At 35.6% G+C, this 22,393-nt stretch overlaps 3 protein-coding genes and 1 long non-coding RNA gene across 9 annotated transcripts; 3 read left to right on the top strand and 1 right to left on the bottom strand.

The window, feature by feature from the left end:
* The first annotated feature begins 179 nt into the window (after window positions 1-179).
* Window positions 180-10,154, top strand: LOC143896939 (bestrophin-4). Of its 5 annotated transcripts, none has more exons than XM_077405126.1 (10): window positions 180-1,464; window positions 1,527-1,852; window positions 5,408-5,688; window positions 5,962-6,096; window positions 6,296-6,462; window positions 6,531-6,688; window positions 7,563-7,892; window positions 7,975-8,126; window positions 8,340-8,474; window positions 8,883-10,154. In XM_077405126.1, exons 3-10 carry the CDS (start codon window positions 5,510-5,512, stop codon window positions 9,775-9,777), a joined length of 2,151 nt encoding a protein of 716 aa, XP_077261252.1. In that variant the 5' UTR covers window positions 180-1,464; window positions 1,527-1,852; window positions 5,408-5,509; the 3' UTR covers window positions 9,778-10,154. The 5 variants fall into 5 exon arrangements, with proteins under 5 accessions (XP_077261252.1, XP_077261249.1, XP_077261251.1 ...); XM_077405124.1 differs by lacking the exons at window positions 180-1,464; window positions 1,527-1,852 and adding exons at window positions 2,831-3,167; window positions 3,490-3,627; XM_077405123.1 differs by lacking the exon at window positions 1,527-1,852 and having other exon boundaries at window positions 180-1,476.
* Window positions 10,155-10,917: 763 nt separating this feature from the next.
* On the top strand, window positions 10,918-13,391 carry Nopo (TRAF interacting protein no poles). Its single transcript, XM_077405117.1, has 8 exons — window positions 10,918-11,004; window positions 11,083-11,307; window positions 11,465-11,839; window positions 11,941-12,042; window positions 12,253-12,375; window positions 12,453-12,663; window positions 12,757-12,903; window positions 12,972-13,391. The coding sequence occupies exons 2-8, from the start codon at window positions 11,195-11,197 to the stop codon at window positions 13,152-13,154; spliced, it is 1,254 nt and encodes a 417-aa protein (XP_077261243.1). The 5' UTR covers window positions 10,918-11,004; window positions 11,083-11,194; the 3' UTR covers window positions 13,155-13,391.
* Window positions 13,392-14,067: 676 nt separating this feature from the next.
* Window positions 14,068-15,915, bottom strand: LOC143896936 (uncharacterized). 2 transcript variants are annotated; one of them, XR_013256798.1, is made up of 2 exons: window positions 15,653-15,762; window positions 14,068-14,775 (listed from the first exon to the last, which is right to left on the bottom strand). It is a non-coding gene; the product is annotated as an uncharacterized LOC143896936 (long non-coding RNA). The 2 variants fall into 2 exon arrangements; XR_013256797.1 differs by having other exon boundaries at window positions 14,087-14,775; window positions 15,667-15,915.
* Window positions 15,869-19,518, top strand: LOC143896935 (retinol-binding protein pinta-like). Its single transcript, XM_077405118.1, has 6 exons — window positions 15,869-16,034; window positions 17,198-17,357; window positions 17,604-17,706; window positions 17,808-18,177; window positions 18,425-18,580; window positions 18,804-19,518. The coding sequence occupies exons 1-6, from the start codon at window positions 15,869-15,871 to the stop codon at window positions 18,881-18,883; spliced, it is 1,035 nt and encodes a 344-aa protein (XP_077261244.1). The 3' UTR covers window positions 18,884-19,518.
* Window positions 19,519-22,393: the final 2,875 nt, after the last annotated feature.

Genomic DNA, 22,393 nt, shown 5'->3' with positions numbered 1-22,393 from the left:
TCGCACCTTCGCGGGTGCGACCGGGCGCGATGGGTGGCACGCGCGATCTACGGACGCTGAGCTTGACATTCGGCCCTTTTTAGATCTTGGGCAACTGCCATCGCGATTACGATCGCGCCCAGCTGCAAAATGTTTAATATCTCGCCGACCGCGCGACTTACATTAGTCCCACGATTCACTCGCGGCTATCGCGGCTCGCGGCCACCAGTTCGCCGCCGACGAGCGCGAAGTGCGCACCCGCGACGTGATGCCTCCTCTCTAATCTCTCTTAATTACTTAAGTCCCTCACGAGTCGCGCGGACGTCGCGGGGTGGCCCCCTTTATTTCCTCGCGATCTTCAGCAGAACCGCAATTCTCGCGATCCTCGTAATCGATCTCTCCCGCAAAGCTGGAATTCGCTCCGACGCAATCCGTCTCGATTCCGTGGCGTCCTCAAATCTCGGGAAGATCTCGAGGGGGACGTCGGAATTTTTTTTTAAAGAACTCTGAATAGCCGCAGTGCTTGAGAAGCGATGGCTCTACGAGTCGCAAAAAGATTTCGAAATTACAAATAATAAGAGAAAGCACGTGGACTCGAAACACTGACAGTTTACAAATAGAATGTCAAGACAGAAGAAATTTTTCATCAGAATCGATATAAATTGCACACACATCTGTCATTTTGATATTTATCAGACGTCAAGAATTAAAAAAAGCAATTTTTAATGATTTGTGAAAGCTACGTATATACATTTAATAACTGCCAGTTTTTACATCCATTTTCGGAGCCGTGCTAAAGTCATTTGCAAAACAGTAAAATTTTAGAAGAAGATTGCCGATGGTCTTTATTTGATTAATTTAATCTCGACGAGTGGAGTGTGTAAACATTCAATTTTTTTCATCAGAATCGATATAAAATTGCACACACATCTGTCATTTTGATATTTATCAGACGTCAAGAATTAAAAAAAAGCAATTTTTAGTGATTTGTGAAAGCTACGTATATACATTTAATAACTGCCAGTTTTTACATCCATTTTCGGAGCCGTGCTAAAGTCATTTGCAAAACAGTAAAATTTTAGAAGAAGATTGCCGATGGTTTCAATTTGATTAATTTAATCTCGACGAGTGGAGTAAACATTCAGTTTTACTCCAAAGTGTTCCCATAAACAGAGGAAACTAAATTGAGAATTAAGTTGCATTAAAATAACGCGAAAGAGCCGCGAACGTCGATATTTATCGTTGACCACTAACGAAGAGACTCCAGATTGATTCTTCAAATTAACTCGCCACTCCAGCCAGTTAATTTCGTGAATCACGCAGCCGGAAGGGACTCCGTTGACTCGCGTGTATCAATCAAATTCTCCTCGACGATTCGACGCGACGACGCGGAAACGGTGAGCGTATTGTATAGTGTGCGCGAGTGAAAAATGGTTTTGCGCGAAAAAAAGGAAGATAACAAGTGCGCTAGTTATGGTTGACAAAGTATGTTACACGGTGAGTATGTCACAAACTGTCGTGTCATAAATATTGTTTTTTTTTTTCAGTGCACTCTTTGCACGACACCGAGAGAATTATAAGTAAGATATATCGTAGCGACGTCGAGGCGCGCGCTTCTTCGAAAGTTGTATATACGAAGTTCGGATGAGGTAAAGGCAAGATTGGAGGTCGGAATGCGGATTTACGCGGAGAGACATCAGAGAGAACGAAAATTTGTTCATTGATAATTTATGTGCCGCTTCTTCGGCGCGAAGCTATAAATATTTACAAGGATGTTTTCTTCGTGCATTTATCATCCGTCCGTCACCACTTAACGTCCGCGCACGTGATGTCTGATTTTACAATCGCAATCAAGCTGATCCTATACATACAAGTAAATGCGATTGATTCACTAATTAATAATTTTACGGTACATTGTTAGAAATGATTATAATAATTTTTAAAAAGTAAGTCTGAGGATAATTGTTTTTATGTTACTAAGTATATTTTTCCTCTTGCTATTAGATGCTGCTTTATAATATTTTAATAATAAAATTTTTAGGTATTTTATATAATATTTTATATAATATAACGATAGAATTTATAACTGATAATTTATGTCCATGTGTTCATTAAAGCGGCGAGTCTAGACACGATCTTGGCCGATATTCAAAATTCTATTTTACCTAGCTACTTATGGCTACGTGTAAGACTGAATAATTTACTGTTTAATTAAATTAAATTTTTAGCTTAATTGCGATGACGGTGTTTGATATTTGAAAAATAATTTTAGTGCGAATATATCGAGTTTTGTTATTTAATAAATATAATAATCACACAAAAAATATATTAATCCTATAATCCCATACTATCATTGACACTTTGAATATAATTAGTATATTTTATGCTATGATTTTATCAATTAAAATAAATGATTAAAAACGCATAGCTGACGTGACTTTCTTGTATAAAGCTGAATATATATATATTTTTTTTTTTAATATGATTAAAAGGAGTACGTTATTAAGTTTTTTGTATCTAATGCAATAAAACGTTTGTATGTGATAATTGTACGTTGCTTATTTTATGGAAATTTTCTTACAGATATAATATTCGCAATAATAAAAAAACTACTTATTTTTAATAATTTTTAAGGTAACTCTTAAAAGAGATATTAACGCAGCACGTTGAAACCATTCGCAAAATTATTGTATAATAATTATGATAATTCTATCTCTCCAAGTACACTGAACACGACCTAAACTCAATCCCTATATATTGAAGCATAATTGAAGAAGTAAGTACACCCTCCCTGGTACGGAGGGGGTGTGCTTCTTCAAGAAGAAATATCAAATTCCGAATTTCGTCAAAGGCCGTGATTCTGTCGTCGCGGGTATTTTCAGTAAGGTCACGCGGAAATGTAGCGCGACGGTCATCAGACGATCCGTCAGACACAGCGACGACATCGTGTGTCGTGTACACGCGTGTTATTATAACAGCGTCATTGCGCTCGCGACAGTTAAAACTGCACGAGTGATGTGACATAAGGATGAAAGCTTACTACACTGGGAATAAGGTATTCGTTCCGGGTGCATATGGAATCAAATAAGCGAATCGTCTTGCGTACTTTATGCAACAGCTGACCGATTCAGAGGTGCCAGACGCGCGACGCGCGCGCCGATGGAGACGGTGATCTCGAGGGAAGTTAGGTATGATAGAGAGAAAAATATGCTTTTACATCTAAAATCGTCTATAATGAAACATTAAAGCTGTTATGGAGAGTATTTTTAGATCCGCGTTAGCTTTTAATTTTAATAAGTTTATTTGAGTAAATGTAATTATAAATAATGTTTAAGATTGCAATCATTGTACAATGTTCCTTTTTTAAAAAAGCAGAATTTTTCTTTATATACTTGAAATCTCTCTCTCTCTCTCTCTCTCTCTCTCTCAACGCGAGAAAGAAAAAGATAATCGTAAGAATTGCAGAGACGATATAGACGGATCGTCTCTCACATGCTTGAAATATTTCAGAATAAGTCAAACAATAACAAGTGAAGCGCCAAGCACTTCTGGCTGAGCTTCGAGATGCATTCTCGAGGTGTCGATCGACAAAGTGCATGCTAAAGTGCGGCCGCAAAGGTCGCGCGCCCGGAAATCTCGTGCAAATAAGTATGTTTACCCAGACACTTCGTGCATGGTTACTTCGATATGCAAAAGTTATATTTACCATCGCATTACTGGCGCGATTCCCGAGAGACATTACAACTAGACATTATTTACGATGAGTTTTCGTGAGAGCGAAAGAGAGGAAAAAAAAATGCAGTCATGCCGGTATTCTCGGTTCTCGGGTTCGCTGTTTGGCAATGACGTCTCGCTTGTGACGCGAGCAACCGTTTTTAGCGTCATATCGGTGCAACCTGAAACTGTGCCGCTCATAACTATGACGAAATAAGCCTAGCATTTAAAGCGCACATAAAGCGGGAATACGGACTCCCAAACCCAGTCGAACGAAGTGAAACTTAAGAAATCGATAAAAATGGAAAAAAAAGACAAACTACTGGAATTAAATTAATAAATGTAGGAATTAAATGTTAACACAAGTATATAAATCGCATACTTTTTTTAAATATTTAATTAGAGCTACGATATATATATTTTTCATGCATATGAAATTATAAAAAATATATATTTGTTGATTAAGTGTTTTAATTATTTAAATATTAAACCGTGGAAATCTGATAAGAAATGATTTTATCGATTGCCTTAGTTTACTTGACCGAGTTTTATCCTCATCGAGTCTTTTCTACCGCAAATTACGACGATTTTGATTACTTACGCACAACATGGGCATATAGACGGACAAATTTAGGCCTAGATCATTCCGTTTTTAGTTTTTAGTCAGCACTTCGCGTTCCGCAGAATATTTCTGGCGAATGATGCCGATCACGCGTGCTGCGACGTGTTACACCTCACATCGCGACGATTTTGCATCGCGAGACAAATCGCCGCTCTCGTCGAGTGGATCTCTCTCGTTCTGTTCGGAAAGTTTGGCTCGGCGAACGATCGTAAACCGATTTTTAACTCTCGACAAGACTCAACAAGATTAAAACTGAAAGCGAGGAATAGACGCGCGTAACATCTTCGTGGAAAAGTTGCGGAACGTTTTACGATAAGACAAGTTAAATGCCCATTGCCGCAAGTTGCGCGGTGACGAAATCTCGCCAGCACAGGATTTAAAACAGCTTAAATAGTTTAACCATTGGCAAAAATTTGATATTTGCGTGGACGTCGTGCAATAAATAGCGGCAGATTTGCATAACAATATTACTATCAATGTAATAATCTGGTCTTTTGAGTAATTATACTCATCAATTTGTGGGAAATTCTTAGCTATTTGATTTGGTGTTACTATACTTGAAAATCGATTCAACCCTTGTTCGGGTCGTGATAAAAAAAATTAGGAAATGGGATTACAGAATGTGAAAAATGTAGTAAAATGCTATATTTATGTTAACAGCCAACAGAAAAATCATTTCTCATGACAGGTATTTCGCGATGGCTCAAAATAGACACTATATCTATATTCTACACCAGAATACCCAGAATACGAGCCCATTTCGATGCAATAGCCCACCTTAAAATAGAGATTGCATAGGAGAAACGAAAAATAAAATTCCCAGATGTTAGAGGGTGTATTGAAACGAGATCTTATCTTGCGCGTGCTATTCCTATTGTCAATTATTTCGCTTTATATAAATTAAGTGGTATGGAACTATTTATTTTTAATAATAATTAACGCATTTATTAATCTATATTGTTAAAATAAATAGAGTTGGATGTCACGAAAGAGGTCATCGCAAGCTGTATATAACTTCTCGCGACATAAAATATTCCAAAGATTGAACACATGTCGCGGATTTGCAACTGCAGTACGATTTCCCCTCTCCAGGTATACGACAAGCAAAAACTTGTGGAAGTATGAGTGACAACGTGCTCGCGAACGCGTCGTTCTCAAGAAGAAACTGGCACGGTGCTTCTGAATGGATAAAAGATGACGGTCTCTTATCAATACGAGGTCGCCAGTTCCACCAGCGGTGGATTCACCAGGCTCTTGCTTATGTGGCGCGGTTCCCTCTACAAGCTCATTTACAGGGAACTGCTGCTCTATCTGCTTCTCTTCGGCATTTTGTCCGCGCTCTATCGCCACGCCTTCACTGTCGCGCAAAAAAGGTGGACATTCCGGTGTCTTAAAGCTTATATAAATAAATATATAAATCTATAGAGAATAAATTATTATTCTGATATCTGATATTAATTTTATCTATTAAAAGTATTAAAATATATGTGTAAAAGTTTCACAAATATATGTAAAGTCTCTTCTAACGTTAACTAATTCGCGCATATGTTCGCACGTTTTCTGTTCTCTCTTGAAACGCTTCAATGTGACCAATTCCTTTTTGATCATCGAGGATTACTTATAACATACCTATAAATGCGTTACAGAGAATTCGAGCAAGTTGTCATTTACTGCGACAGCTTGATCAAACTGATCCCGCTGAGTTTCGTGCTTGGATTTTATGTGTCCTACGTGGCGCAAAGATGGTGGAAGCAATACACAGCGATACCGTGGCCCGACAAGTGAGTTCGGATGCAGTTATCATATATAATGCACCGCGAATTTTTAATTAAATCTCCTTTTTAAAGCTAGAAGAAATTATTTCTCTCTTTGTTTTTGAAAATAAAGCTTGGAAAATGGTTTCAAAAAAGCCCAAAATAAATACGACTCTCTTTCCGTAAACGTCTTTGTAAATTCTTCATTGTTTTTCTTCTTCCGCAGAGTGATGCATCTCGTGGCACTCTACGTCACTGGAAACGACGATTACAGTCGGATGCTGCGCAGAGCCCTGATGCGTTACTTAAACCTCTCGCTGATACTCGTGCTACGTTCCATAAGCTCGGCGGTGAAGAGACGATTTCCCACTCTCGATCACGTCGTTGATTCTGGTAAATCGCAGTATCGGCATCGCTAACGTCGTCCCGGTGGCAATTAAAAATTAACGAGCTTGTTGCAGGCTTCATGACCGCGCTGGAACTCCAGTTATATCAGTCGGTGCCAAGTAGCGAGTTTAACACCTATTGGATACCGTGCACATGGTTCATTAATCTCCTCAAGGAGGCACGCAAGACCCATCGGATATCCGATGCGCAAGGTTTAAAGCTAATAATGGAGGTGCAAATTAATTCCATGCGTACTTCCCTTGACTTTCTCACTCGTTGCTTAAAACTTGACGGAGAAATTTTTCTTCGATCACGAATCGAAAGAGCAATTCTTTATCCAACTGTGGACATTATTTTACATAAACATTGATAAAAATATAATGCTCTTTCAATGCTGTTAAAAAGAAAGAAACTAAAATCACGTAAAATTGCTTTCTTTATATTATTTAGCTTTTTCTTAAAATTTTTGCAACAAAAATAGGAAATATTAATTTAAGTTATCATATTATTTTGAAGACATAATCGTCCGTATTGAGCATATAATTTTCGATTTTCTGTTCGTTTCTATCATGTTGGTTCGGAGTGCAAAGTACATGATACGATACGATTGTATACTGCGGTAACCAGAAAATCAATCGTACGGTTAGAGAAACGATTAGATTTTATGGGCAGCTGCTGTGACGGCACGTCAGTATACGGCGATTCGAAATACATCGTAAACCGTGTCGCAGTCTATCAACTACGTTTTTATTTTCCGCGATTAGGCACGCGTGTCTCAAACGCATTATGCGCTCGCACGAATATCTTAATCAGGATTGCTGTTTCTTTTCTTCGTGTGTTTTGAAATAAAAGCAACAAGCAGGATTCAATCTCGGTGTGTCAAAAACATACAATAAATCAATCAGTAAATATGACGTACAAGCAATTTAGGAAAAAAAAAGCAAATCATGCTTTTTTCGTTTTGTATTTCTAGTCCGTTATATATCTCAGCATCGTTTATTTCGATATCACAATTAATTAAATCTTTTATACATGATTGCTTAAATAATATTTATTAATCGACGTAAAACTCCTCTCATGATCTATAAGATCAATCTCCTTTGTAGGAATTCAATGAGTTTCGGACGAAGTGTGGACTCTTGTGGAGCTACGACTGGGTGTCGATCCCTTTGGTGTACACTCAAGTGGTGACACTCGCCACTTACAGTTTCTTCGCGGTCACCCTGATCGGCCGACAATATATCGATGTCGCCGAGAGACAATATATCGAGAAGCAGCAATTCCAATTGAAGATAGACAAATACGTGCCCATCTTTACGATTCTGCAGTTCTTCTTCTTTATGGGGCTGTTGAAGGTAGCCGAACAGTTGATAAATCCTTTCGGTGACGACGATGAGGATTTCGAGCTGAACTGGCTGATCGATCGTCATACCAAGGTAGGAGCATGTCGATCAGTTGTCTAGAAAAAATATTTAGGGAACACACGCGTTCACACGTGTACTTATGCGCGTATATTAGGTATCGTACCTCGGAGTCGACACGCTGATGAACCGCTGTCCGCCGCTCGTCAAAGACATCTACTACGACTCCGAAAACGTGAGCCTGCCGTATACGGAAGCGGCCGCGGCGTACAAGAAGAAGACCTATCGCGGTAGCGTAGCGAATATGACGTTAGTATCACGTACATACATCGCAATATTTGTTTCGAGCCAGAACGGATTAAAGTTACTTGATTTGAATTAATTTTGATTGCGCAGTTGTTTCTACATAGATCTCGAGGGAGATACAATTTTTCGTGAGATCTCTAACCGTTTCAAGTATGAAGACTTTGAATGCTATGTTTTGTGACAAATTGCGTTAGTTTTTTTCCTCGGTCTTTTCAGGGTACCCGAAGAAAAACAGATGATGTTCTTGCCCGGAATTTTGGAAGAGGAGGAAGAACGCACGACAATTCTGACACCTCGCACTTCCACCGTCAGTTTAGCGAACCCAAACGACAGTCCTATGAATGAAAGGCGGTAAGATTGTAATTGAGGTGCACTTTGATGTATCATAATTCTCATTTAGATTATATAAATAAACTATAGTTGAAACTTTCTTCTATAAAAATAGAATTAGGTAAATAACTGTAGTTACTTTGACGACAAAGAGTTATATTCTCGACGCACCCTTTCAACTTTCAACGTGTTTTTATTTCTTTGTCAAATTACAAATAGTATGTTTAAACATTTTAAATAAAAAAGTTACATAAAGTTACGTGAGTTACTTAAAAAAAAAAGCCATATAAATTTACTTTTAACATACTTTTCTCTCGTGTAAGAAAACTAATACTTACGCAAGGCATTTCAAAGTTTCTTTTCTCCTATCTTGTTTCACTATACCGAGTCAAACAAGGAACTCTATTAAGTTAGACTCGTTTGTTTCAGCCAGATCAGCGGGTCCCCTTCAACATCTGCGAAGATGGCTCGCAATTGTTCCGAAACGGTTGTGCAGCTGGATGGTCAAGAGCAGCCACCGGCCGAAGTGCACCAGCGACGAGTAATCGAGGCTGTACGGAAGTTCTCCTCCTTGAAGAGTTCGACATCTCGCGCCGGAAAGTCCTTTTTCACGGGTATGACAAGACCGCCCAGATCGACGTTGCCTCCTTGGCCAAGCGCAACGAACATCTCGCGCCCCGTTCAGACCTCGTCGAATTCGACGCAAATTCCCACGTCGGTTATTATTGAGACCGGAGGCCTCTGGAGGAAGGACTCGTACAATTGGAGGAAGAACCAGCATCGTCGGTCTTCCGTGGAGGATTCCGAAGGACGACCCAGCGTCTCGTCGCAGGGCGAGAAGAGCCAGGAAGGTGTCGTGAACTCGGCGTTCGCCGAGGAGAGGATAGCCGAGGTGCCGGACATCTGCGACTGCGATAACACTGAGGAAGGTGACGATGGTTTGTGGTCCAGGTCTTCACAAACGTACGGGCAGGTCGCCTGTCAGCAATCATTAAACCGAGAGACGATCGATATGTCCGTGATCAGCGGCGAACCGAGTGGTTCGAGGATCGACAGTTCTCCGAAGTATCTGATGACCAGTCGACCGAGAAACCGGTCGACAAGCGATTCCAGGAAAAAGGGTATTCAGTGGCGGTCGAGATTATCCGGCAGACCGTTGAAGTTCCGTAGAAGAACCACCGACAGTATACCCTCGGTGGCCAAGGTCCTGAGTCAGGCCTGGAGCTCGCCGAATCTGAGAAACTTGGAAGAGCAGGCGAAGACCGCGCAAATAAGTGTCACAGTTAATCCTCCTTGTAAGCAGGAAGAAGATTCTAAGTTATAAATAATTGTAATATATTTGGGCGACGTTTCTTTCTCTGTATCGAAATAGAGAGATGTAAACTTAACAATATTAAAGAAAATCTTATTGTGAGATTCTTTTGTAGAAAAATTTATATGTCTGCTGAACTATTTTCGATTACTATAATTATTCAAAAATTTATTTGAAATGGTAATATAATTGACAACGATATTCGTTGGTTTTTGACCAGCGACATAAAATGTTTTGCCTATATTGGTTTAATTTAATTATGATTGTGATTGTGAGCAAGTATCAGTAGCGCGCACTTGTGGTCGTTATGTTTATGTAAATATTGTAAATATTATAATAAATATAAAATGTATCATTATATAGAAATAAAACAATTATGTAATTATTTATTTTTGGAATAATTTATTGAGCATTGTCGACATATATTGTGACACCCCAGAGATTTAATTCTTAAAATTTAATTTAAAATTTTTTAGCAGAATTAAGCATTTATTCGTAAAATATGAATAATCTACATCTATTACGTGTATACAATGTAAACTATGTTTAACGTGTTATCTATGTAAATAATCTATAATGAGAATCATCCAAGATTTATTTCGCTACCGAAGCCTTCCCCCCCCCCCCAGACAGCACATGTCCAAAATTGGAACATAAGGTGTTTTATGCTGAATTGACATTTCTGCATCCAATAAGAACGTTCAACGTATGTACATACGTGGCATCTTTTACCACGTCGCTCTTCCCGCAACGTTCCCACACCCCTCGGAGAGAAAGATGAGAGTGCCCGCGTTTTGGCTGTACCCGAATTCTGTCGGTGTGTGCACGTTTTTGTAGTTCTCTTCCGTGCTACGTTCACGATTTTTTTATTCCCTTTGAGAATAAAACCAAAAAATCGTGAACATAACATGACAGAGAACCCCAAAATCGTTGACATTACCGCAAAATAGTGGACATAGCACGGAAGAGAACCACAAAAACGTGCACATACCGATAGGATTCGGGTATGTACATACATACATATACATAATCGGATCGCGTTTGAAATTTTTTTGTAGTGGTACCCTGTCGATATGTTACCATATTCTGGAAAGGACTAACGACACACAATGAGAACCGTGCATGCAGCACAGATGGTGCTATTAAAATAACAACAGTTTTTGGCGGTTGTCCCGCGTTGTTCGCTCTTTCGCTCTTTGGCGCAGTGCGCAGTCAATAATAAGCAGCTGATTTGTATAGGTGAACATTTTGATATTTTTCTAACCTTCTAACTTTTTAACGATGCGAACAAAAAACTCACAATGACATAACGTTCAGCGAAATATCATGGGAGCTTCGTCGTGAAATCCGCAACGATCATCTACGAAGCCAAATTGTCACTCGTAATCAGGCGGATTATTGTCGATTTTCCATCAGCGGAGTTGATAAAATGAATATCGTGTGCGTAATATGTAGTGATTTACTGGCACCATCCGACGATGTTTTCCAAACACCGTGTGGACATATTTTTCACTTCGCGTGCTTAATACAGTGGCTAGAAAGGTAAATATTCGATACTATCAAACATTTCTGTGCATTCCCTTTTAGTTCTCTTTCTTTTTTTGCCTATCATTCAAAGAATCTTTTTTTATAATTTTTGAAAATTTTGTATGTTGCTTGCACGTGAATGTGTTTAGCTTGATCTGTGGAATTGTTGCAGATCAAAGACCTGCCCGCAATGTCGGGAAAGGACAACCAAGCATACGATACGCAGGATATATTTCAATTTTTCAAACAGCGACAATATCGCAGAAGATGCTGCATTACTGCAGAACAAAATTGACAGCTTGATTTTTCAACTAAAGTTGAGAGACGCAAATATCAATAAACTCACAGAGGCAAATGAAAAATTGGAGACGCAGACAGCTGGCTTAAGACAGGAAGTACGAAATGTTGAAAGTGAAATGAAAGGCAAGAATAGTGCAATTTTTGCCCTTAAGGAACAGGTCAAGTTTTACAAACAGCAATGTTCAGATGCGAACAGTTACAGGAAAGAGAATGAACATCTGAAGAAAAATCTTCAGCATTTGAAAAAGTATGTTTTTATCATAATATATTTTGTTATATAAGTTTTAAATATATACGTGTAATTTTCAAGTTTGTACTTAATCTTACAATTAAATGTTTATCTTATAGCGTACAGAGTCTTATAGATAGTTCTACAGGTGAGGTGGATGATAAAATACTAATGACGAGTGATCCTTCCAAACTCGCAACATACATAGCAGTATTAAAAAGGTATTTTATATTTCAGTACTTTATATATTTGATATATATGGAGGTATATATATATATATATATATATATATATATATATATATAATATGGCTATAATACACTCGTGCTCTTAAGTCGAGGGATTGGTAGGTTCAGATTCTTTCAAGCATCCATTGTCACCAAACGTGGCATGTGAATGTATATCATAGATTTAATTATTAAATTTTCCAGGGAATTGAAACACATGTCTAACAAGAGCAGAGAGGTTAGAGAGAAATATAAAAAATTACAGCAAGATTACATCCGTGCCTCTACAGAAAACAAGGTTTTAACAGAGGAGCGTACTAAGCGAAAGTATGTAATTTTCTTGATATATTAAATTGTCTTAGAATCATCTCGTTCTTAGATTCTATTAAAATCTTATTTTTTAGAGAATTGGAAGAACGGTTAATGATCTGTGAGAGCGAGAAGATATCTCTGCAAACGCAGCTTTTTGAAATGCAGGCAAATGCGATAACGTATAAATGCGTTAGTAATACGGAAAAGGTCAAGGAAAAGCTAGAGATGAAGAACGAGTGTATGCTAAAACTTGAAGATAATTTAAATCTCGAAAAGAATGACAGCTGCATTATTATAAATCCAGTAAGTAAACTATAACTTATTGCGTTTAACTTAAATGTTTTATTTTGAATCATTTTGCATATCAATATCATAAATTATTATTTCTTGTTGCAGGATAGTACCGAGGATACTCCACAGAGCATAAAATCGCAAGGTTTCTTTTCGATGAGAAATAACGGTATAAAAAGACAGAAATCTAGTACTAGTTTGAAAGAAACTTCGATACTTGCGAAAAAATCGAAATTTTATCAACCGAATCAAGTGAGTCACTTTACACTTGTATTTAATATATTATCTGTATTTGTCCCAATTTCTCACATTTATTTCAGAAAACTGCCAGTGGCAGTGGTATGAGTTTTGATGGCTTCGGAGGACATGCTAGGTACGATAAATTTCCTAATCCGATACCCAGTTCACATGTAAAGAAAAGCAGAGAGGATCTAAGAAAACCGAAACTTGATACGGGTGACAATCAGAAACTCAATGATATACTGCATGTGTACGATGTATAATGGTGGGCATGGTGCTTAAATTAAACAAAATAAAAATTATAATGAAATATAAAATCCAAGATATGGGAAAGACGACCTAGTTTCTAGTGAGAACTAGAATTGCGTTATTTATTATTACGTTTAAGGAAAAGAGATTAGATGCATGGTTGTAAATTTTAAATTCTTGATTGTAAAATATATGAACGGTCCTATTTTTGTATTAAATTTAATTTTGTAATAAATATTCTCTTTGTACTACGTATTATTCTACTGATTATTAAAATATACCTATTTTTAATCCTACCTAATCTAACCTATGTGTATACATTATTATTTCCTAGATTAGATATATAAATATATAATCGATTGTTACTTGATCTTTTGTAATTTGATAAAAAAAATATAAAATAATTTTTTACTCGAGCGTGTATATATGTATGTATATATCATAAATCAATTTTAATTATAAATTTCTCATGTAACAAAATAAGTTAGCGATAAGCGCGATTTACATCGCTTACAAGTGTTAACTGTTGAACGCTAAATCGAGTTGTATTGGAAGTTTATTATGTTGTAATGTATTTATGCAATATATTTATGCAATAAAATACCTATACATATATTTACGAGACGTGAAGAGTAAAATATAATTCAATTATAAAATTGTATTGTAACATAACGATTCCTAAAATAAAAGTGTGAAGAAATTTTTGCCTCAATTTCTTTTATAATTGAAAATTTTCCTTACACATAAAGGAAAGTACTAAAACGAATCGGTGTCGGAGATTTCATGCGCGACAAGTTTTGCTAAATTAATTAATTTTAAATTGGAACGTGTGTGCGAAGTTTGGCATTTTGGAGAACACATGTATAAATTCTTGCGGTAATAATGTTGCCTGTGTCAGAGAGGTCCATTTTTTGCAATATCTAAAACAATAAGACCATTGAATATAATCGTATATTTATTATACAGTGTCCATTGCGATTTCTACAAAATGTAGGAACTAAAAGGAATTAATAGAAACTCCCAATTTATATATATATATATGTATACTATACTCTCTATTTTGGGTATATATACTATATATAAATTAAATCTTATTGAGAAATGTGTGCGTGTATGTGTCGTGTATATACTATCTTGAAAAGTGGTGTATTATTAAAAAACAAAAGTTTTGCAATTCAACAGTAGAATGTAAAAACAATTTTTTTTTTGTTGAAAAAGGGGCATAGCAGAGAGAATTCACCGAGTTTTAGAAGCGATTCCCAGCTTTGAAGATAGCGAGTGCAATTTTACAGAATTAATTTCTCCTCGCATCAGAAGACAGTTCCTTTCAATTCACCTATTTTCTGCCGCGGAACCAGCAACGGTTACCGGAAATTTGTTGCAATAGAAAGCGGCCTTTCGGCTTTCGGCAAAAGGAGCTAGATTAATCGCTTCCCGATTCCGTCCTTTGTAGATGCGTCGAGGACGCACAGCAGGAATGCACGCGCACGCACCGACCATTTGCGCGGTACACGTCCTCCGCGCGTTGCCGATCGATTTCGGGCCTGCATGCCCGCGCTCGTCCGTCCTGCCAGCCTCCGCATTGCACCGTTTCGATCAGGTCATCGAGAGAGACTTGATTGTCGCCGTCGAAATCTGGAAATGAAGATGATCAGCGTGATCGCTGTTTGCGTTCACGCACTCGAAACAGACGAGTTGCGAGTACGCACGTGTGCGTATGTACGTACGTACAACGTTGGCGAATAAAATTGGTAAATTTAAAAAAATAGAGCCCAGAGATCGGTGCAGAATGAGAAGCAATCTGTATACACAATGGAAAGTATAATATTTTTTGGTATTGATTTTAAAATTCGCGTTTTTCAAAATAAACTCAAAATTTAGTTTTGATGATACATTAAATTTAATAATAATTTGATCTATCTGATCAAGAGACGGTAGTGTTTCGCGCCAAGTATACACGCGGAGCGAGACCGACCGTGATATATGACTCTTTTACGCGACGCGACGAGTTGCGAGTACTCGAGATGTTGAGATTTTAATAACGAGTAAACGCGGATCAAGTTCGAAGCAGGCTTGGGGTCGATTTGGGGGGGGGGGGGGACGTGTTTTTATTTTTCCGCTATACGTGCCCTACGAGCGGAGATATTGCGACGCAAAGTCTAAATGTGAAAATTTTTTATTAAGATACGTCTACTCTCGTCGTCTCTCATCTATATACATCTCTCATATAAATAATATACCAGTAAAGGCCATTGCACGTAACAAAGTTTTAGTCATATAATCGTAAGGCCGTAAGAAAATAGACCAGCCACATTCGATTATTCTTCGAGGAAAATAATCGAGTGTGATTGGTCTATTTTCTTACGGCCTTACGATTATAACTAAAACTTTTGTTACGTGGAATGGCTTTAACTGGTGTTACTTCCACCATGACCTTCATTTTTTCCACCTCCTTTCCACTTTCTTCATGCCTTCCACTACTCCGCTCCTCCATCTTTCTCTTTTCTATCACCTTTTTTCACACACCCTGTTCTTCTCTTTATCAACCATACTGTTCTCCCGCTGAGCGCTACCCTCTTTTCGCATAATCGCGTTTATACATATATTGCCTGTTGATTGCGCGTCGCTCATTACAGTATTACAGTGCGCCATTGTGTATTGTGCACGCAGTGTCTTTTCGCGGTGACGGAACTCCGCGAGACGTTCACCAGCGTTCACTATCGTCGTAATGGCGAGCAGTTGCAGCGATAGCGTCGATTGGAAAAAGCTGTCCATCGACGACAAGTTATATGCAGCGACACAGTTGAACGAGACCGACAAGAATAGAGAGAACTCCATCGCGGAGATAAGACACTGGATCGAAGAGAACGATGACTTATTGCGCGGACAACTAGGTAAAAAACAGCAGTCCCATATGTGACCCACGCGTTGAAATATCGCTAATTGAAATTCAATTATAGCTTATTAATTCCGCAGCGATAAAGCGAAATCCGCGTCAATGTAATATTAGCAAATTTCAATAACTTATTCCATTAAAAATATAGAATATAATATACATTAAATCTTATTTGTTATTAATTGTTACATCTGCTATTAATTTATATTGTTACTTTGTAGTGTAAATAGTTTCACCACTAAAGATCGTTTCACTATATCGATTCATTATAAATAGGAATAAATTGACAAATCGATTGACAAAGATTAAAATTTAATAATTATATAAACAAATTTATTTGTAAAAAATAGAGAATAAAAATAATTTAATTAACATATTTTACTTAAATATGTAAACATATTACGTAAAATATGTTGATTACATTATTTGGATTACATATTCTGTAAAGGCCAATTAAAAGTAAAGTAAAAAATTCTAACATCACAACTCAATCAATCTTGCAATTTGCAATAAACTCAGAAACAATTAGACACTATGAACAAAGTTCATGCGAGTGATGCTATCATTATGCAAGCACAGCAATTACATTGTCAATTTCTATAACTTATCTGATATTATTTTTTACCATTCAACTGTGTTTACAACTCTTGAATTTTTTAGTTGATATTGCATGCATCAGTCTTTCATTAAATTGCATTAAGTCATTATGCACTTTGACTGCTATACATATATGTAAAGTTTAATACTTTGATTATATACCATTTTAGACAAGAGATGTGAAACATGCTACATTTGTACAAAATATCTGTTCAAACAGAATTATAAGTACACATAAAAAAATATATAACTATATAAATTAAAAAATATGACTAAATTTAAATACGACTAAATTAATTTTAAATAAATTAAAATATAACAAAATTAATAACTAAATTTAATTCCATTTAGAGGCAGAAGTTATTAAATGATTAAACAATAATTTTTTTTGTTTTTTAGAATGTAGCATAATAAAACAGATCTTTAATGTTTTCTGTTAAAAAGACGATAAAATTAATTTCTAAAATTACTGCTCTATATATGTATTTCTAATATTAATAATAATAGATTTAGTACTGTTTTAAGTAACTTTTTATTTGAAAGGAATCTTTAATCTGTACACAGATGACTTCCTTATCCTGCGATTTTTAAGAGTTTGCAAATTTAATTTTGAGAAAACCAAGATCAGGATTCGAAACCATTATCAACAACGATCCGACTTACCAGAATGGTACATGAATAAGGATCCATTTCTTCCAGAACTGCAAGAGCTGCTTGATATGGGGTAACGATCACTATTTCGGAGTATGTAAGAGTTTATTGGAGTTCGTGGTTTCGTGAGATTTTGCAGTGAATCTTAGATCGACATATAATAAAACGTTTTATTTTAATTATAATTAAAAAAAAATTCTCTCTTTTTTTTTACTCCACTATTATTATCTTACACACAACGCATTGCGGATTATCCGATTATAGTAGAATAAAATTTCATAAATTTTCGAGAAATCTGAAATGCTTTATTTACGTTTAGTATGTATTTGCCTCTGCGGAATCCGGATGATCAAGGAAGATTAGTTATTATTTTACGCCTTATTTATAATCCGAAGAAACATCAAGTTGCAGATATAGCTAAGGTCAATATGAAACTATACTCGAACGATTTAGATGTCGGATGTCGTCACTATGACATATTTTTAATTTGCATCCATTGTTTCTCAACGAACAATCTTTTTAGGTTGGAATGATGGCGTTGGAAACGGCGATAAAATATTATCCCGCGGCATCCATACATGGCTACACATTGTTCATAGATTTAGCTAATATAACTGTACGTCACATTGCTCAATACGGACCCTACATGTTAAAGAATTCGGTTCGTTTATGGCAGAACTATCCCATGAGGATCCAATTAATTAACATGTTTAACGCCCCGTTAATCTTCGATTATACGGCAAAGATTTTAAAATCTCTCATGACTGAGAAGTTGAAGAACAGATTCAATGTCCACTCAGACAATACGACGCATAACTGTTTGAAGGATATTCCAGCCAACATCTTGCCCGTCGAATGTGGCGGCACTGATGGCACAATACAAGAATTAACAGGTAATTGCGATAAATTTAGATTGTAATAAATACAACGCGTTTAGTGAAAGGACGTTTCTTATTAAACTAATATGTGTTGAAGAGTAAATAAACTTTTCTCATCTAAAATTGCAATAATTCTGAGCAGTCGAACATTAACTAAAAGTTTGTCAGTATATAGTTCATATAGTCAATTGTTCATATGTGTCTAAACTGACGTCAACATTATATAATTCAATATATGTAAAGTAAATACTTATTTTTGCAGAATACTGGAAGAAACTGATCGAGGAGAATCGCGACTCGCTTTTGAATGAGGACGACAAAATCGTTTCAAAACAATACATGCAGAACCGTTTGAAGGATAATCCAGCTAACATCAAATATGACGACGATACTGATGGTACAATTCAAGTATTAACAGGTAATTGCGGTAAATTAGAATGCAATAAATGTAACGCGTTTAATGAAAGAATGTAACTTATTAAGCAAATATGTGTCAAAGAGAAAATTAATTTCTCACATTGCTTCTATAAGATTGCAATAATTCCAACAAGTCATACATTAACTAAAAGTTTGTTAATTGTTTATCTAATTGTAATATGTGTATCTTTCAATATATGTAATGTAAATACTTACTTTTATAGAACGCTGGAAGAAGCTGGTCGAAGACGATCACGTTGGCCTTGCGAATGAGGAGAATGAGGAAATCATTACAAAACTCTAGAATCAACAAAAAGTACTTGCTTTTTTAACACATGTATAGATGTACTTATAATCGTTATATAGCTCGTAAGTTTTGTCTGTTTTGTGTTTTGAGATATAAATAATTATCTTCCTTTTTCTTTTTCTGCGCAAATAGACTTATCGGTAATATGAAATTTTTAAGAGTTTTATAGGTGCAGGACTTTTTTTAAAGGCGAATACGGGGATCTTTAAAGGCTCAGCAACGCTAGAGAACGTTTGCTTTTATAGCGAGCTTGATTTTCTTTTACCAAATGTATGCCGCGCTTCGTTGTGTCCTTTACACAACGAAGCGCGGTGTGTTGTAAGGAAAATAAATTTTTTCTCTTTTTCTTTCATTGTGCAGAGTATACTCTGAGAGTATAATGTATGCAGATGTATAAAATTAAGCTTTTAGTTCAAATTTTTTGCATTCTTAAATTAGGAGACTAAGAAGTTAAATTCGCTCTACTCGCTTTGCAACTTAGAACTCATTTTTTTTACATTGTTTTACATTTACCTTCTTAACTGTAAACATTAGATATATCCATACTTTTCATAAGTAACAATGTAATTATAATTTTTAAGGAAGTATTTTATTTTGATATAAAATAAATTGTTTCCACGTGATGCAGAAGAGCGGATGTGTTATTTTTTAAAATCGCCTTATCGTTTTAACTATAAACATCAGGTTTCTTAATTTAGTTATTTTATATGTGCAACTCTCTCTAGAAAGCAATAATATAACTATAATTTTTTAATATATTTATTTAAAATATTAAAAGCGTAATTTCTAAAGAATGTATAGAATTTAACATTTTTTCGCGACTTATTTTTTCGAGGATAAATATCAAGTATTTGTTGGAATCATTACCGCGTCTCTACTTCGTAGATGGCATTGATTCATAATAGCTGAAATGATTTGATATATACATTTGATATATATTCACTGAAAAAAAAAAATGAAAAATGATGTAACAAGTGGCGTTTAACTTTGTTAGCGAAAAGAAAAGTGAGAGTATATAAAAGTGTCAATAAATAACAGTAAATAGTTACTGAATAGAAATTTTTTATAATAAAGTTTGTTCTCGCAATATTGTATTTCAATATTTTTTTTATCAAGCAGTTTTTCAATTAGCGATTCAATTAGTCAAAGAAGAATTTCTGATTATCGCAGTTGATTCAATAATAGCGATAGCTCTCTGCATACAGCGCAGAGTTGATCCGTGTTATTTATCGTGATACATAATTACACATTGCATTAAACATTGTTGCATTTGGCATTTGTTTTATCTTACGCGTGACAGTGCATCTATTCTATTTGCAGAAGCGAATCTCTCTCCGGTGGGCTATTAACTAAGAACCAGGCGTTGTAAATGATGCGCGAAAGTTTCATTTTTATTGCTACATTGTGTGCCGACTAAATTCCACAAAACCTGTTTTTTTCTTACCTGCGTCCTTCTAAACCCCCCAGGTACGGCCAGCCAAGTGTTCGGATTATCGAAGAAGAGCCGTCCATGTTAAAACGGAGGTTAAAACGCAGGTTAAAACGGAAAATCGGAGGACTATTAATCTAGTATACCATTACAAAGACCTTCATTAATGCTAAGATTTTTAATCAACATAAAAATACAATTTTGTCTTAAATGCAACTCGTGAGGAGAAAGACATGCTGGAGAAAGGCTATTTAAATATTCCGGTAATAATAAAGAGACTCAACAATATCATCATTATCATTACAATTTACAGCACTATCTACACTTGTATAAATTTGCTCGCCACTTACATCTAATAATTCAACAGTTTATTAATTTCGTCTACATCGACATTTCTTGCAGAGAGTATCGCTCATCTTTTAGCTATTTTATCAAATTCTTTTTTACAAATTACATCGCCATATATATCTGCTACAATATCTGAATCAATTAATGCTATACAACACACATATTCAGAAACTTCCATATCATCTTCAGAATCATTTAATATCCCATTACCCATTTCCAATAGAAATTTTACAAATTTAATTTTTTCTGGAAAAACTCGCATATTTTGCGTTAAAGAAAAATTTAAAAAATATTTTTAGGTATAGCTAAATTTAACAGAAAGATTCACTATTTCACTTCGAGTACTTCGTATCTTAATCGGAAGAAGTTATTTAAAATTACCGCCTATAATACGATAATTTTTTCACCAAAAAATAAATCGTTATTTATAATATCACGCAACGTTCGATCTACTATTTCTAAAGCGTATCGAAGTGCCATAGGCGCTTCGTCCCAAATAAAAATATATATATATTTTTAAATATTTAGCTTCTTTTTTTTGATTGATATTTAATAACAGATGACGAATCATTAAGTAACGGAACTGGCAATTCAAATGTTTTATGAACTGGTTTTTCCTTCAAGAAGTAAATGTTGCTGCAATCCTTGTAAAAGCCATAGCACATACACGTTTACTTCTAATTTTGGCTAAATAATAAATAGTTGTATATACAGTTCCACCAGGACCATCAATATAAAAGTAATTTCTATTATTATTATCATCTAATCTGTTTAACACGGTATCAACTATTTCTTTTTGCTCATTATTTAATTGACTATACTGTCTCGTACCAATTTCTGTAATTTGATCAAGTGTTATATAATCTTTCTTTTCAATATTGTTTATCAATTGTTCCATTTGTGGAAAGTCAGTAAGACTTTTACCTTCACCGCGAAGCATAGCGTTAATTGTAATATATGCTTTTTTTGTCCTTGTAATAATATACCAATATGTCGCGAGTAATCTTCCGACATCGCTATTTTAAATCTTTCCTAAAGTTCTTCTGGATATAATGGTTGACAATGTAGTAAAATTCGTACAAATAATCTACGAAGTTGTCGTGGCATTATCCACTTAACAGCTTCATTCGTAGCTCGTATCCATTCATCATCGTCTTTAATCAAACCTAAAGTTATACATGTAGCTGTAAATGTTTGATAATTTTGCCCATTAATAGTTCTTAGATCTTCAAAACTTATAGCTCCCTTAACAGTGAGTAACAATAATCGTAAATGAAATAATTCTATTTGAGTTAGACTAACGGAATACATTCGTCCTATACAATTAATGACTACTACGTTTAACCCAATGTGAAACATTTCGACCATTAACTTTTTCTTTTTTAAATGTATAATGTCATGGAATTTCTGTATATAAATAATTTTTCGCTTCTCTATCACGCAAATTTAGTGCAAAATAGTCTATTAACATAGTAACTTGATTTAAAGCAGAAGAAATTGCATTTTCATTGCATTCATTTTCAATAGTTATATTTTGTTCATTAGGTAAGTGAACAGGCGAACGTATTACAACATGATTTTTATCTTGTAATTTTTTTTTCAAGAGTACGCCAGCTTGTTTTTACTGGTCCTACATAATGAGCTTTGATATATAATTGTGTATCTCATTATGATCTAAAACTATATTTTTGTCACTGGTTCAATTGTTATAGCAGTAGCGTCATGACCTT

The sequence above is a fragment of the Temnothorax americanus genome, unplaced genomic scaffold (genome assembly GCF_048541705.1).
Source record: "Temnothorax americanus isolate GAGA-0224 unplaced genomic scaffold, ASM4854170v1 Scaffold2, whole genome shotgun sequence".
Classification (NCBI taxonomy): domain Eukaryota; kingdom Metazoa; phylum Arthropoda; class Insecta; order Hymenoptera; family Formicidae; genus Temnothorax; species Temnothorax americanus.
The sequence above is the reverse complement of the archived record's forward strand: the minus strand, read 5'-3'. Positions and strand labels throughout refer to the sequence as shown.